The following is a 17,499-nucleotide window of genomic DNA, read 5'->3' as shown; positions in this document are numbered from 1 at the left end:
TTCAGATTTTCTATCATTTGTAACTTTTTAATTACCAAAACTAGCGATGTCCGTTTACTGTTACTTCCGATACCTTTTTTTCTGAATTCCATATCAACAGTTTATTTAATTGTTTTCAACAAAATGGTGTTGAAACAAATACATTTACTAAAACTATAATCAAAAGAAAGCTGAACAATACTTTTATACAGACCCTAATAGCACAATCCAGAATACAGCATTGGAGTTATTTTATTTTGAAGCCCTTTTCGTTTCTGAGTGTTTTTGATGGAAAAGCAGGTTGCAGTCTGGAAAAGCAGGTCACTATGTGAATCAATGTGATTATTAAACCACAAAAGACTGCTATTTGATGAAATAAAAATGTTGTCTGTATGTGCCGTGCGCTACAAAGTGAATTAGCGCCCTGCTCGCTGTCATCTGCTACAAACAAGGCGTGATGCTCATGATGGTGTTTTCTGTGTTTGAGACAAGGAGCTCTAAAACGTATGAACATTCACTTTGAAGAGTGCAGCACACGAAAACTTTGTATTCCTCTCATTATATCACTGCCTTTGCGGTTAATAATCACAATTGGACATAAGGTGATTTTAATTTGTGTGAGGAATGTTTACAGAATGACATTTGTACAGATGGTATGATTTACAATTACATGAGTGTGGTATCGGACCCAGTATTTGTATTGGGACGTCCCTAGAAAAAACACAAATGAGACTTCTTTAATATCTCAATTACTGATCAAATATTGATGCTGACTACCACCCTTGGGGTCGTGATTTCGAATCCAGGGTGTGCTGAGTGACTCTAGCCAGGTCTCCTAAGCAACCATATTGGCCTGGTTGCTAGGGAGAGTCACATGGGGCTACCTCCTCATGGTCATGATTAGTGGTTCTCACTCTCAATGGGGTGCTTGGTAAATTGTGCATGGATCACGGAGGGTATCATGAGCCTCTGCGGTGTCATTCATAACTAGCCACGTGATAAGATGCATGGATAGAAGTTCTCAGAACTAGAGGCAACTGAGACTTGTCCTCCGCCACCCGGATTGAGGTGAGTAACCGCGCCACGGCGAGGACCTACTAAGTAAAGAAAAAGATAAGATTGGGAGAAAAAGAGGATAATAAATATATATCAATTACTTATCATAGACAGCAATCAGAATAAGGAAAGCAAAAGTCTGAAGTCTCTATAGCTCCTTGCAGTTAATATTGCATATTTAATAAAGTGGTGACCTAGATCACAGCATGGCCCCATTATGTGGGTTTATTTCTTTGAGTAGCCTCGTGTCATTCCTTATGTGTGATTTTTATAATTTCAGTGTCCTGTTTATGTCTCTTGCATAATATTTGCAAAATATACTATGTAGAGAGATATTGTAAAAGCAGGTCTTGCATGAAAATGCCTCTCAGTTCAACGCCAACGCTCCAGGCCTCAATCATTCTCTCCATTTTCCTACCTCTTTCTCACTCTTTGTCTCTCCATCTCACCGTTATTAAAATGTAGCATCTCTTGTGTGAGGTTGTGTGTGAGAGAGAGAGAGGAGAGAGGGAGTGGGTGGCACAGTGTGATAGTAGTGTCGGCCTATCAGATATACTCATCTAAGGCCTAGAGTGAGGAGGAGGAGATGGAGAAAGAGGAGGAGGAAGAGTTTGAGCATTCAGTTCGTTCTGCACAATTATATACTATTGCTACTACTAGTTTATTATTTGATTTGATTATATAAATTTGAATTATTCATGGCTTCTTAACTGCAAAATGCTGAAAGGTAAATTGTCAGGCTGATCAAATATTAACACATGATATATTGAAGTTCTCAGCTGGTTTTGCTTTAGGACCCAGATTTTGCATGAGACATATCAAGAGCTGTATTTTTGTATTGGTTTACAAGGTTGAAACCTGCCTTTTTTGGTAGCTTCTTAATCTAGGTCACGTCCACACTATTATGTTTTCATTTGAAACAAAAACAAATCTTTTTCTCCACGTTTTGGCCTTCTGCATTTTTAACAGCAAAAAAAATTATATATAAATTTGATACATTTGAAAACACAGTTTATGCATTATAGTGTGGACAGGGGAAATGGAAATATCTGAAAAAAAGATGCCATATTTGTTGTCTTGTGACAGACATGTGATACATTCAACCCAAAACATTCAAGATGGCAGCCTATGTTGTAGCGCCTTTGTTTTGTGTGCTATTCGCTTTGATAGCCAATATACAGTGGAGTTTGATTGGATGCACAATTGGTTGGAAGCATAACTGACTTTGTTGTCAACAACAAAAGATATTGGAAGATTTTTCTCTTTAATTTTTAAAGCTGACAAGTTTATTTATTTTGATATCCTTCCTATGCACAATTATATGGTTTGTTGCATTTTATTATTAGCATTCAAATTTTCTTTGGGTTAGACCATTAGGTTAGGTGCAATTTGATTGCATCTGAGCAAGCTTGTAAATGTATTTAATTATGTAAAGAACACGTTTAAATGTATCGCCTTACAAGTCATGTGTTATAAGAGTGTTTTGATGTCATAAAATAGCATTGTGTGAGGAAAGGTCGAAAAGTGTTTATGATAATCTGCTATTTTACTTGTGATTTGTGTGAAAGGTAATAAAAACCATTGTTGTTGTAACACCTCTTGTGTTAATTTCATCACGAAAGTGCTGGGATATGTACATTTAACCATGCAAATAAAATGTAACAAAAATGTAGGTATAGAAACGTGATTATATGAGATCATGTTGAGAATATTAGTGTATTGCTAAAAGGCAGTAGCTTTGGGGATATTTATTAAAGGGACATATCATGAAAAATAGGATTTTCCTTGCTCCTTTACTTTCACAAATCAAACTTTCACACCTCGCTAGTTTACCCAGACTATTTCTGGAAACTAAGCTGCAAAAATTGTCATGGTATTGATGTGGGCTTCAGTGAGTCTGTTAGTCCTGAAGATTTACATTTTAAACCACTTTAAATCAGCAAACATTTGACCATGACGCAAATGGAATGGAAGAGATTCAGAAGCAAATGGAGCTCAATTGATTTGGCAAAGGCTGCTACTACAGTAGTCTCACATAGCCAAATCTTTGATTAAAGCAGCGATGATCTGGGTTCTATAGCAGCTTCAATGACTTCAAGTTGGACAGGAAAAGCCCTGTAAAAAAAACTGTAAAGCAATCAATCACAGTTTTTAGGGGTGTGGTTATCAAAGATATACCGTATCATTCCATAATAAAATATATAAATGATATAATGGTTCATGAGTCTCTGCAAACGATTGCACAGCAAACACACAAAGCCCAATTTCTGAGTATTTCACAGAAATAACTAAACAAAGAAGAAAATGCAGCTCTGCTCTTGGATATCTGCTTTACTTTCTGCTACCTGCCTCAAACAAACCCTGAATACATTTTAAAAGCTTTGATGTCACTAACCTGGCAAACTTGGACAAATCTGGTTATTATTTTGTCCTCAAAAGTTTCTCATTCTATCAATGCGGAACCTTGTGAACACAATTCTGTTTCCAGGCAGACTGATAAAACGTCCCATGTGCATCTACTCGCGGAAGTTTTATCAAACCAGCCTATCAGATATGTGCTCAGTTATTGAGAAAGCGTTTTCCAATTTTGTGTGCTAAAAACATCATACAGTTAGTGCACGGACAGTCCTTGGGCCTGCCATCTTAGGCTGAGACTACTCCTACAGTGTCTTTACACGGCCAAGCTATGACAACTCTGTCATGACAATCAAGTGCATGTCTTGTTTTCTTTCAACATTTGAACATGATGTAGATTGTTTTCCAAGATTGTGATTTAGGCCACCTCTGTGTGGCATTAAATTGTCTGTAGAAACCATAAAAATAGGAACGAGTGGTTAAGTCAGGGGTGGGGTTATGATTTCCAAAGTCTCAAACAACTGTCCAACCAGTGGACCACATCAGGGCAGGACGAAATGGCTCACAAAATTCAGAAAATCTTGATATTTTCAAGGCTGTTGATGATAAAGTGATTTGAAATCAGATTTTTTGTATTCATCCTAAACAACTTTACAACTTTGTTTTATTCAGCCATTGTAACCAAGTTGATTCAAAATGTTTGATGAAATAAAAATGTAGTTTTTTGCTAAATGAACACAACGATGAATGGTATTTAGAATAACTTATAATACTCCTGTTAGAAATATAATTTGTATGCACCAAAACAACAATACAGTAATAAAAATGCAACATATACCTACATATATTTTTTCTAAACATTTTTGTGAATGAACACGTGGGCAAAAACTACAACTTCATTCACTTATATTTTGGAACCTAGCTGAGTATTATGTATTAATGTCCAGTCAAGTTTATTATTTTTATAGTGTGATGCTGAATTAGTATTATTATTTTGAGGGCATGTTTTATAAAATACAATCGTACAGACTTCACCTTTACCTGGGTCTTTTATTTTGAAGCAACAATGTCAGTAAAATCTTTGGAATTGCACGACTGGGTGAACCTGCAGCACTTTGCCTTCACAATTTACGTGAACTACTCCACAACCGATGAAAACAGTGTATCCGAGCTGAACACAGAACAGCGTATCACCCATTGAGTGTGTTGCTGTCCGATCAGGGGGCCCCCAAACATCCAGGGCCCCATGCAATTGCATGGTTTGCATGATGGTTAACACCACTACTGGCCTGGGTTGAGTGGCATCCATCCATCCATCCATCGTCAACCGCTTATCCTGTGTACAGGGTCGCGGGGGGCTGGAGCCTATCCCAGGTTGAGTGGCAGTAAGCATGAAAATTGTTGTCATGTTTATTGTATAATTAACTATATGCTATCTGTTGTTATTCATTTAATGCCTATTACATTTTCCTAGTGCAAGCAATTGTCATCCAGACCACTGTTGAAGCGAACGTTAATACGTGCGTGATACATGTTACTTGTCTCAGTGCTGGCAAAGGACGTTTTATTATGCAAACATATGACATTTAATATGATGTAACTACTGATTCAGTTTAACTACAGTGTTTTTGTTAAAGCTTTAGTTTCAGACATCCTTATTTAATGGATGTGCATGTGAGTAAAGTACTGAGAGATGGGTGACAGATGGCTCTCTGTCTGCCTTTATGTGACTTCTGCATGCGTTTCCACCCACACGATTATTAAAACTGACCCCTATATTTATCCACTTCTGATTAAGTTGATATAAAAGCCAAGTCATATAAACAAGTCACAAATTCTCACACATACAAATATATACACTCTGTCTTCACATCCACATCCTGTCTATGTTTGTGGTCAGTAAGACCACTGTGTTTGGGGTTATTTCCTGTTTTTCCCACAAAGCAAACTATGCAATCGGCTTTCAGCACTTGACTTGATAGGCAGACCGAGTGCATGCCAGATATCACACGAGGAAACTCCTCCCCTCTGAAAATAAACAGTCTAGAGGAGCACGAACCCAGTCTGACTCTTTAAAGATCCATGCTGATACTTCGCTTTTGATGTTTGTTCTGGCACAAATCTCCTCCTGTCCCATGTGTTACAGTCAAGTGTCCTCTCACTTGTTTTCTGGGGCTCATCTCCTGTACTGGGGCCTGGCAGCAAGGAATAAATACCTTTCTGTCTCAAATGAATTTTTGATGCAGAGTTGGCGAACAAGTGTAGTTGCCCTGCAAGTATGAGGCTTTCAGCTTTGCAGATGTGACTGCCAGATGTCCGATCTCTCTCTCTCTCTCTCTTTTTGCTTCGCTGTATATTCCACTGGCATGGAAGGAATCAGCTCAATACCACCCAGAACGCCTAAAGCATGTGTGGTTGTCTTCGGTCAGACTGATCGCACTGTGAAGTTGTAAAGTGAGTTTTTGTTGTTGTTGTAGATTATGTAAAACAGTCAACAGAAATGTATATTTTATTAACTCTACCCCATAACCCAAACCCCAACCATAAACCTTATTGTCAGTGAAGTAAAATGTAATCTTAGAGGGAAATGCAACCTCGAACCTAGCACTCATAATGAATATCTTGAGTTCTCATAAGTCCTAGCCCCTGAAGTGGAAGTTGTAACTGATTGTTAAGGGTAAAAATGTGGCTTGCGGTCCGAAAAGGAGTGGCTCGAGCATGAGAGGTTTGAGCATGCGGCTCAGCTCAAGCTCTAAGTCCCCCTCCCCCCCTTCAGGAATACTTAATTTAAGTTAGTTAAGGTTAATAATCAAGGAGGAGTAGGGCGGTGGAGGGATGCCGGAAGAATCGTCACAGGAGTGAGGTAAATGGCTGCTTATATGTGCTTGCATTATGATTGACAGGACTGGCTTGTCAAGCTCCTCCCGAATATTTGATTAGAACTCAATTATGTAAAAGCGATTACTTTATGGTTTCTATGGGACTAGAACCCATGTCTCATCAGTAACACCGGTAAAGGATGCAAAAATGTCTGAAGGGAGATGGCACTTGTTAGTAATTTGCAGAATGTTGATTTCAGGGTACTGGAACATTCGGTAGCAACATGTCGATTTCCCATGTGATCATGTTACTTCCCTATGGTATATTATTGTTTTGAATACAGTCTAGAGTTGGGGTACTCGAGTTTGGACTCTGACTTTGGTCTTGAGAAAAACTACATTATAATTGGATACCCTCATATTGACACGTTGTTTTTTGTGTTGATGTTAAAACAAGCTTAACATTTTGATGTAATGGCTTAGTGAAAGAGTAGAGGCGATTTTAAGGACTCTGGGTCCCTAGGCAAAACATTTTGAATTAGTATTATTGTAGATTACACTTACTTCACAAAAATTGCCTGCCGCAATTTAGTTTGTGCCATTACTGCGAGTGAAAGTAGGCAGTAAAATTCATTTATTTAAAAGAGATTTTTGTGAACATTTTCATCTGATCATATCAGCAGGAGCCTAATTAATCTAATAATGATCAAATGATTGAGAAGAGTGTTATAACGTGGCATATATCCAGATGTGCGGTGTAGACCAAGTGCACGTTCTGCGTGTTTAAGGGATGATTCAGGTGTCTGGATCATAGTGATGCTGTACAGTCCTGTCAGGGTGTGTCAAATACGGTGGTCTGCGACATCCTTTTACTTGTGCAAATTACATTCAGCAGCGATTTTTTGGGCGTGTTTGCGCCATTGCCTGATTTGCATAATTTATGATGATACAGATTTTATGATCTGCATGCAAAGAAAAGTCGGTTTTACTGGACGCTATTCATTCTTAGTGAATCTGCCCCTGAATGTCAATCAATCTTTTCTAAAGAAATTTGAAGTTGGCCTAAACAGGAGAATCTATAAAATTGTCTCTAAATGAACACATATTTGGACTAAAACTTCTAATGGATGTTGTTTGCTAAAGCCTCTCAATGACAAAAAGAGGAGCGCTCACTTTAAACGGCATGTGTCTTTATTACATGTTTATGTCCGTAACTCGCAATTTGATTTTGCATGTCTGATGTGTAGGCACTTCTCCCGATATAAATTAAGGAGGTACTCTCACTGTAACATTTCAATCATAAAACAGTGGTGAAATATCAAAACTGGAGTCTTTCTAATGATGTAGTTATATATTGTTGTGATAAAATAAGAATTGTATGGACAATAACGTGCTGTGAATGTAAATAATTCCCATCGCGACTCGTGTAGCCGTTGGCAGTCTTTTCATGAGAATGGATAATTCAGTAAATATTACAGATTCTGTAATAGTCAGCACAGTCATGCTTTTTCTTCTCCTCTTTCTTTTTTCCTCTTCTGACTCCCAGATCAGTATGTAAGAGGTCCTCTTCATGATGCCTGCATCCCGCGCTTACTTGAAATGGATCGTAGTTAAAGGGATGGGGGCCCACTAGGGGGATTTTCATAAATGTCATTCTGGTCTACTAAGCATTGCCAATCATTGGTTTCAAGTGTCGTTGCTGTGAACTACTGTAATTGCCACCCGTGGGGGGCCCCTCCCAGCTTGGGGCCCCAGGCAATTGCTTGCCTTCCCTGTCCTGTAGCTCCGTCTGTTGTGTTGAGTTTACAGTAAATATTTGAATTCAGATTCATGACCAGACTCACTTAGTCTTGATTTGCTCTCAGCTGTTATGGTAAATTAAAAGTAAAAGACAAGAAAGAAAGCGCTAAAAAAAGGTGCACGGTTTCTCTTAATTACATGCAAACATGACGAGCAGAGTTATTTTATTTCACCCATGATTACATGCAATTTCTGGGAATGTATTCCTTAGCAGAATTAAAGGGGAAAGGGGATTGAGTTGAGAACAAAGGAATTTGAATGTTTAGTCCAGTCTGGCTACAAGGAGAAATATAACAACAATTGAGCTGTCATATCTATCGCTATAATCATTTTACATCACTATGATGAAAGCATGCAAACTGCATTCAAATCTGAATTAAATAGTGATATGTAACAATGTGATTGACTGACACTGGTGTTTGTTGTCTATCATTTGCAAGTTCAGCATTTCCCTAATTTTTGACACACCTCTTCCTCCAATTCATTGTCAAAGAGAATGAATTGGAAATGCCCGCTCATGCTACATGCTCGCTTACATGCACCATCAGAGATAACAGTGTGTCCATTGATTTGAATGGGGAAGATGCATGGCCTAGATATCCACAGCTATTCTGACTAACCACTGGGCTGTGCCATGATGATTCTGATAACCACTAGACAGTTTTCTGGTTCCAGTCTCCATAAGAAGCAATATAAAAACTATCGAAATGAGCGACAACAATTGTATGTGTTATTTGGAATGAAAAAAAAAGAGTTCAGGCTCAACTTGTGCAGTACAACTCAAAGAAGTTAATGATAACAACATATAACTAATCTAGGGCCATCGCTTTATGTTATCGATCCACTCGAGTGAGGCACTTTCAAAAGACGGTCATCGCAACTATGCACTATGGAGCCAAAATGACAGAGTGAGTGAAAATGACAGAGACTGGCTTCCGTTATGAATCATTGAACACTTCCACGTTCAGGTGGATCGAGGGAAACTTACTAAAATGTATGTTTTATGCAATACATTCTTATGTAAGTATCTGTTGACAAATGAGAATTTCAGACAGGTCGGTCCAGCTGTGCCACTTCATTCAAGCTGACCTTTCTTTTTCCACTCCATCAAAATGCATATTACACATTCCCGTCCATCCCATCCTGCTCCGTCAGAGCTTTATCTAGTGTGTAGGCGCTCTTATTCTGGCTGTCTCTGTCTTTCTTCCTGGGGCTGTTTGCACACATGCAGAATGACATACCCACAGCTGTTCTGCTTTCTGCATCATGTTGTGTGTAAATCTGCAGAGGATGTATCACGATAACTGAAGAAAAAAAAAGTGAGCAGAATGCCAGAAATCATGATTTTTTTGTTTGTGTTGCTAGCTTTGTGTGCACACCTGTTATAATCAGTATCCACAATTTTGGTCCTCTGCCATGCAAATAATTGCACACATTCTCTCCATCTCACTTTGGCTGCATGTAGAGCATGCTTAAGAAAGAAGCATGCTCTACATGATGTCCCAGTTAACTGGGGCTGTGTCCTCATGTCTCACTAAAAGACACTTCTGGAGACTACTTGTATGCAATATTCAGTTAAACACACCAGGCATGTGCAAAACTATATATTTTCAACTTAATCAGACTTAAAGGGACAATTCACCCAAGTTATTCTACTCTTTTCAGCAGGAGTAACCTTTCTGTCTTGCCTAAATGCATTATTAGCATATTATCTTGTAGCTGCTCTGTAAAAGGGTGCCTAAAGCTTCAGAATAACTGTTTTAGGCCTGCAACATTCTTTAAATAAGATGGAGGAATTAGTAGAGCCAAGGAACAGATGGTACACAAACAATCCTTCCACCACAGGGCTGCTGGCTTTAGATAAGAGTCCTGATAGCAGCTCTATTCTTCATTGCAGTGATACAGTCTGATGCTGTCTTTAAATAAAAGCAGCAGAATGGCTATTATGCAGATTGTCCCGGCAGTGGCGTGGCTCCACTCAAGTCACAATAGCAGGAAGTGCTTTTGCAGACAGGACAGGACGTGGGAAGGAGAAAGTGAGTCTGTGTGGCTGCTGTCTTGACTGTTCTGAGGTCTGTGATTTGAGTTGTCCATACCCAATCATTGTTTCTGCGGTCTGCTCAGTGTCAGACAATTGCCTCGCTCACACAAGAAGTGCCACGACTGTTTGGCATTCTGGAAGTGGAGATTGCCTGTAATAATTAGTGATTGATATATGATATCTGCTGTTAATTAGCCATTTTGAGTGGTCATTAGCCAACAGTGGTGGTCATTCCGCTTAGTGTCAGTTCCATAACCTACTGACTTGTCTTTGGATTTCGCAGAATTTCTGTTTTTAAATATTGTAAGTGAAGTTTGCGTAAAATAAGTTTGAAATTTATTTCAAGCTATTGTGTGTAAAATATTATAATATGCGCTGAAAAATTGTAACCCATTTGCACAATAAGTGTCATTTCCACCTACGACAAAGACATTTTACAATGAGTTTGATGTCTGCTTTGCTACTGGCAAATCTCGGGCACTCAAACTTTAGCAGGTTGCTATGGACAGGGTCAAGGTAATGTTCCTTCTATCCTGGTCAAGCGTGTTACTGATAAATGATTTTTTTTAGTTCACAAGCACCAGTGCTAACACCTAAAAGAGGAAGCATATAAGCATGTCTTATTGCTGTCATTCAATTGTACTATATATTGTCCATCGACCACCCTGCTCTTTAGATATTGGCATTGGCCACAGGGGCGTGGCTACTGGTGGACAAGGGTGGACAGTGCATATTTAAGTGTCAGAAGCATAGAAGATGCATGGTTAGGAACTCAAAAGGATAGTTCTCCCAAAAATGTACATTCTCTCATTTACTCACCCTCATGCCATTCCAGATGTGTATGACTTTTTCTTCTACTAAACACAGAAGAGTTATAAAAGGTGTGGGTGAGAAACAGATCAATATGTAAGTCATTTTTTACTACAAATCTTCACTTCCACATTCTGAATTCTGAAAGTGGAAACTTATAACAAAAATGGATTGAAATATTGATCTGTTTTCAACCCACACCTATTATAACTCTTCTGAAGACATGGATATAACCACTGAAGTCTGATGGATTACTTTTATGCTGCTGTTATGTGATTTTTGGAGCTTGAAAGGTCTGGTCAGCATTCACTTGCATTGTATGGACTTACAGGGCTGAGATATTCTTTATTTCTGTTCAGCAGAAGAAAGAAAGTCATACACATCAGGGATGGCATGAGCATGAGTAAATGATGAGAGAATAAATAAATGTGGGTGAACTATCCCTTTAAGGGTCACTGTGCAGCCCTGAGTAGGGCCTTTTCATTCAAACATGTGAAGGCCGTCTGCGAGGATTGAATGAAATGGGGAAAATAACTTGTAATAGGAATAGTGTGAGTAATATAATCAGTGTTGGGTGTAATCTAATTACAAAGTAATTAATTACTGTAGTCTAATTACTTTACAGTACAAAAAGTAGTGTAGTGTATTACATTTAAAAAACTGTAAATCAGATTACAGTACTGACTTTCAAGCTCATTAATTTAAATAGTTTTATTTCTATAAAATTGTCACGATCCCCTGTTGTCTGCCCTGTGTTTCACTTGTCACCTGTCATAAACTACACCTCCCATAATTCCCTGCCCTCATCACTGCCGGCAGTCAGTCATTGTTCTCACCTGTATGTCATTTAATCATCATTATCCTTGTGTATTTAAACCCTGTTGTTTCTCCATTCGTAGTCGGCCATTAAATGTAAATGTCACGTATGTGTTTTTGACCCTGTGCCTCATCCGTGTTCATGTTTGCTCTGTTCATGTTTGCTCTTGTTAAGATTTCAGTTTCCAATCGTGGATGTTTTGTTTGTTGCAGTCGTTTTTCTTCATTATTTTCAATAAACTGCATCTAGATCCCCACTCCTCGTCTGCCCTCGTCTGCCTTCGTAACAAAAATAATATTGTATATGTACAATACATTTAAAGCATGAATTATGTTAATAGGGACATCTGTTTATATTTTGTGACAGCTGGAGGGCATGCACCCATGAATGAGTCAATGAACAAAGAGTACATCATATTTAATGATTTTGAATTCGTTGAGTGGAAAAAACAACTTTTCGGTGAAAGGCGTAAGTTTCACCCAACATATCCAAATGCCCACCCAGGATATTATCTTAGTAACGCCACTGACTGGCTCATAAAAATCCCATATCACTGCTCAAAATTGACCCAAATGGCAGGAATTTCATTCACTCTGTTGAATCTGATAATATTCCAGTGTCAAGCTATATGTCTGTGCATACTGAACTTGAAACTGCTGCACAATGCAGCACAATCACAGCAATTCAAAATACATTTTAATTTAGGGGGGCCTTCAGCTGCCATAGGTGGTAGCTCAGAGAGGGCAGCAAAAACTTACAGTGAGGGAAGTCTTTCGAGCCAAATTAATTGCATTAGTTTAAAAATTAGGGTTAGGGATTTAGAAAACCCTCTAAGCAGAATGTTTCTGGAATATCAATACAGTGCTGTAATAAAAACTACATTTCTACAAGATGTTTGCAAACTAAATACCACCTGTGAGAGCGTTCCTGCTGTCCATGGGTTGTGAAGAAGTGCTTTTTTGAGCCTCTCGACTGGACGAGTGTATATGTTTGTTTGTGTGTGTGTGTGTCTGAGTGAAGTACCCGGTCAGTGCCTCTCAGCTCTGGCCCGGCCCCAGCAGGCTCTGCTCTCAGCACTAGGTCATTCACATGCATCATCTCTCCGCTGCCAGCCTGCTTGTTTGTTTTCGTATTTGCCTTGGGAAATAGTCAGTGTAGGAGAGCTGTTCAGCTTGAAGCATCTGTTGCAGGCACCTTGTGTGTTGGTTATTTTATAATCAGTTGATATGGAGGAGATAGCAGCTCAAAAGCAGGATGGAGAGTTTGACAACAATTATACAAACTCTGATTTTATCAGACACATGCTTACATGATGTTTGTCTTATCTTTAGGGTCCATATAGATTTTGTAAGAGCGATATTCAAGGCCTTTAAAAGTAACTACAGTAAGTCAGCGCCGGCACTACACATACATATCCCCCAAACTACTTTAAAAAAAAATGGAAAATATGGTGAAATGATAAAAAAATACAGAATTTGAATGGATCTTAATGGATGCCTTTCTTGGTTATATCATCAGAAAAGACAACACCAGAATGCCTCAAGCAAAATTCTTGCTTCATTTTTTTAACGCATACTGCTGTTTTCTACATCTCTCTCTACATCAAGACCCTCTCTTGTACTCTGACAAGTTACTGTGATCGTGGATGGGAAGGAGATGTTATGGTGTCTATTTTCATTCCCCGACATTTGCTGCTATGGCAACCTGCTCTTCTTTATGTATGTGAGCGCCATATGGGTCATGCTGCTTATCTGAGACTCAGTAGGAAGAGAGAGTGAAAGAGAGAACCTGTATCCTTGCCGTGGTCTCAGACTTGCTGTGATTCATTATAAATTTGTAATAGCCAAATATCATTCCGGAGCATTCAAAGGGGTTCATGAAGGTTTTCATGACTCATGGATGTATCTGACCTGATGGAAGTTGAGGACTGTGTTGATCCTCCACTCATTTCTAAAAAGTTTGTGGCCTTATTAGGGCCAGGCAATATATTATGAACTGTATACAGTATATACACTCACCAACCACTTTATTAGGAACACATGTACACCTACATATTCATGCAATTATCTAATCAGCCAATCATGTTGCAGCAGTGCAATGCATAAAAACATGCAGATATGGGTCAGTAGCTTCAGTTATTGTTCACATCAACCATCAGAATAGGGAAGCTTTCTGTTCTTGGCTGACAGAACTGAAACCCGAAGTGGTCTTCTACTTTTGTTTCAAGTTTCAAGTTTATTTTATTTATAAAGCACATTTAAAACAATGGTCGTTGGCCATTACAGTGCTGTACAGTAAAATATATAGAAACAAAAACACACACAATGAAATCAACAATTTCAACATAAAAACAAAACACATAAAAAGATGATCTCAAGACGATGGGTCTTGAGATCCAACTTAAGGTTTGAAGTGTTGTTCATTCTGAGATGCTGTTCTGCTCACTACAATTGTACAGAGTGGTTATCTGAGTTACAGTAGTCTTTGTCAGCTGTATGATGTACAAAACAAGCCCAGATTGTACTTGTAAGTCACATAAACACAGAAGCAAGTCAAATCTTAACTATCACTAAAACATAGAATGAGACATTTCTGTCTGGAAGTACTTTTCATGGTGAGTTCAAAGCTTGGCTCTGACGTTGACGCTCTGACACGAATTATGAATGCAGCTTCGCGATTGCTGTAACAAAGTGGATAGCCACAGTCTACCGGCAGATTAATATTGTGGAGGATAAACGTTTAAGAGATTTAATTTGCATTGCAATGAATATGCAACGTATGGAAACTAGTTCTTTCAATTAGTTAAACTCCCACTTAGACTTTGGGAAAATGTCAATGTTACTCGAATTGGTGCTATTTTAGTGCATTTCTTGTGGAAGGCTTTATTTTGAAAATGTTAATAAAGCATTCTATTGTTACATATTGTTTTTTCTTTTCTAAGATGGAAATAAATGCATTTTGACAAGAAAATAAGTATATATAGTGTCAAAGTTCACGATTAATTGACTGACAGTAGAAATATACATTCAATATCACAAGAGCAAGAGTGCTTAATATCCATGGAACTAAACAGGAATTGAGGTAATGCAGCTGTTAGTTTAACTCTATTCCTCAGCTGTAGTGTTATAGTAATCTGCTCTTATTGTCGAGTGATGCTGCCATACGTGCTATCTGAGTATTTAATTCACGTTCAAGTGTTTTGTTGTCAGAGAGAAATAATGGAGGATGCCAGTTTCATTCTTGTGGATTTGTCTCTGAGCATGTTTGATTACTCTGTGTGTAGCGACTCTCAGCTATGAACAGCAGTATTGCTGAAGCTGTTAGTTTAAATGTATTTCTACATAGAGGTAATTCCAGATGACTTCAAAGAAACTTGTGCACGAACTAATGCATTTTGTCAACGTCAGCGCAACTCACTCATAACACACAAGATGGTCTTTTGTCGCCACCTGCTGTCTCAAATCTTTAATGTCACAGGTATAAATGAAAATTCACACATTTAGCTGCTCTGACACATCAGCACTGCTAGTTAGTTATACCACCAACACAAGAGTGATACAAACAGTAAAACGTCCCAGTGGTGATGGTGTGAGATACCAAAACTCTTGGAACAGCTCTCTTCCAATCTTCCAATTTTTCAAGCCTTCATGCCTTTATATCAAAATGCTCTTAAAAGGGTTTTTTTTTTATTATAGGAAGCATCATTTTGAACAAACAGTCATTGTTTCCAAGTAGAATAGTACATAGTACATACAGTATAATACAATAAATATTAATCTAAAATATCAAGGTGACAACTATAATAATATAGTAGGGTGACATTGTCAAATATATTCCTCTTTTATATAATTGTTAATTTCAATTATTATTATTAATAAATATAACTGTTATGGAATATAGATTTTGTTTTTATTATAAAAATCAACAAATCATTGTATCGTTGAGTTTTTAGTTTTGATTCATTGATTGCTTGGTGCTTGTTTATTTGATGTTCTTATGATATCATCAGTGTTTAAGGCAGGATAAAAATCATGGTATCATATGAAAAAAATACTTATCATGCACACATTAAGGTGTTTTGAATAGCTTGTGTTTAATTAATTACAGATGGTATTTAGACTTATTCCCATGATAGAGGAGCTCCCACTGATGTGGATTAAATGTAGCTAAGTCTCTTGCTGCTGGTGTACATCCTTAATTTCTGTTTTCTTCAAAATTACAGGGCAGAAAAAACAGAGGTACTCAGTGAAGACCTTCTGCAGGTGACATCTCTTTCTCTCTCTGTCTTTCTGTCTGTCTGTTTGTCTATTGTAGATGTGTTCACACCTGTGTATGTGTGTATGTGTTAGCTGCTCTTCAGATGTGTTTGTATTTTGCATTCAGGTGGAGAAGCGTCTGGACCTGGTGAAGCAGGTTTCTCACGGCACACATAAAAAGCTGACCGCCTGTCTACAGGGACAACAAGGCACCGATGTAGAAAAGAGATCAGTCAAATCACCCTCTGTAAGTTAGCACTCACACATCATTTACCATAATTTTCAACATTACACTTTTATGGACTCATAACCCTTTTATTTTAATGTCTCCTTGTACAGAAAAAGCTGCCCCTGACAACACTTGCTCAGTGTATGGTGGAGGGAGCTGCTGTGTTAGGAGATGATTCTCTTCTCGGGTGAGAACAGTACACGTTTGCCTCTTCTCATTGTGCTAACAACATAGAGGTCATTGGTTTGATTCCCCTGGAACACACGTACACTACTGACAGAAATGTATACTATGCCCTTGAATGAACTGTTAGTCGCTTTGGAAAAGCATGTGTTACATTCTTGACTCCTAGGCTGCATCCCAAATCACACACTATTCGTTCTATATAGCATACCAGATTAGCATGCTAATGGATTGGTGTATTCCAATATAGTATTATGTTGCATAGTACGTTTAAAGTATGTTAAAAAAGGAGCATGGATGTCATAATTTATACAGCAGATTTTCAAATGATGCATCTGTGATTGTTTTTTTAATTAAAGTCACCCCTAACCACTTACGATATAGAAAAGAAGAAGAGTTTTTGACACTTCTCTTGGATCTTTTTCAGTTGAGGTTTGCAAGAATGAAACTGCAATAGTATTTTTTATTTTTTTTAATGTATGAATTTGAGGAAACATGCAAGGGGGTATCAAGTGGTATCAAGATGCAATTTTATGATTTTATAATTGGGGCTGTCAATCGAGTAAAATTGTTAAATAATTATGTGATGTGCCGATTAATTAATCAAATTTATTCGCAAATGTCAATATTTACTGAGAAAGGCCCCTAAATAAAGACCATTTTATAAATAAAAATGAAAATTATTATAAATATAATATATTACAAATATTGTAATTCAGATAATTCAAATACATTACACCATATATAAAACATATATTGTTTTATTTCCATACCATTGAATATAACCATATTATTGGCCTACTTTTGTCTCAGCCATTTTTAATTGTTGGGGTGTGTCTCAGCCAGCTCCCTACTTGCTTATGTCATGAATCAGTATATCGAGAACATGAATTCGAGCATTGGCAAGGGTGTTCAACTTACACAATTACCTGTGATAAACTAACAAGCTCACATGTTAAAAAACAGCTGGTGTTAATCAACAACATCGCTGTATAAATGACACTGTCGTAAATTTTCGTTGTAGATATTTAAATGTGCAGTGTTATTATACAAGATTAATTAGATTAAATATAGAAAAAAAGAGTGTGTTATTAACCTTCTTCTAAAAAGTTATTTAAAAGATTGTTCCTCTTGTGTCGATGAAGTGACACTAG

General features: G+C 37.8%; 1 protein-coding gene across 5 annotated transcripts in view; it reads left to right on the top strand.

Annotated features, from left to right (window-relative positions):
* Positions 1-17,499, top strand: part of LOC127653119 (rho GTPase-activating protein 44-like) — a 92,134-nt gene that overhangs the window by 16,357 nt on the left and 58,278 nt on the right. For all 5 annotated transcript variants that reach the window (XM_052139650.1, XM_052139654.1, XM_052139652.1 and 2 more), the window contains exons 2-4: positions 15,900-15,939; positions 16,061-16,180; positions 16,273-16,349. In XM_052139650.1, coding sequence (XP_051995610.1) covers positions 15,900-15,939; positions 16,061-16,180; positions 16,273-16,349 — 237 coding nt within the window. The remainder of the gene's footprint in view (positions 1-15,899; positions 15,940-16,060; positions 16,181-16,272; positions 16,350-17,499) is intronic.

This window comes from Xyrauchen texanus, chromosome 12, assembly GCF_025860055.1.
Source record: "Xyrauchen texanus isolate HMW12.3.18 chromosome 12, RBS_HiC_50CHRs, whole genome shotgun sequence".
NCBI lineage: Eukaryota > Metazoa > Chordata > Actinopteri > Cypriniformes > Catostomidae > Xyrauchen > Xyrauchen texanus.
This window is presented reverse-complemented; position numbering and strand designations above follow the sequence as displayed.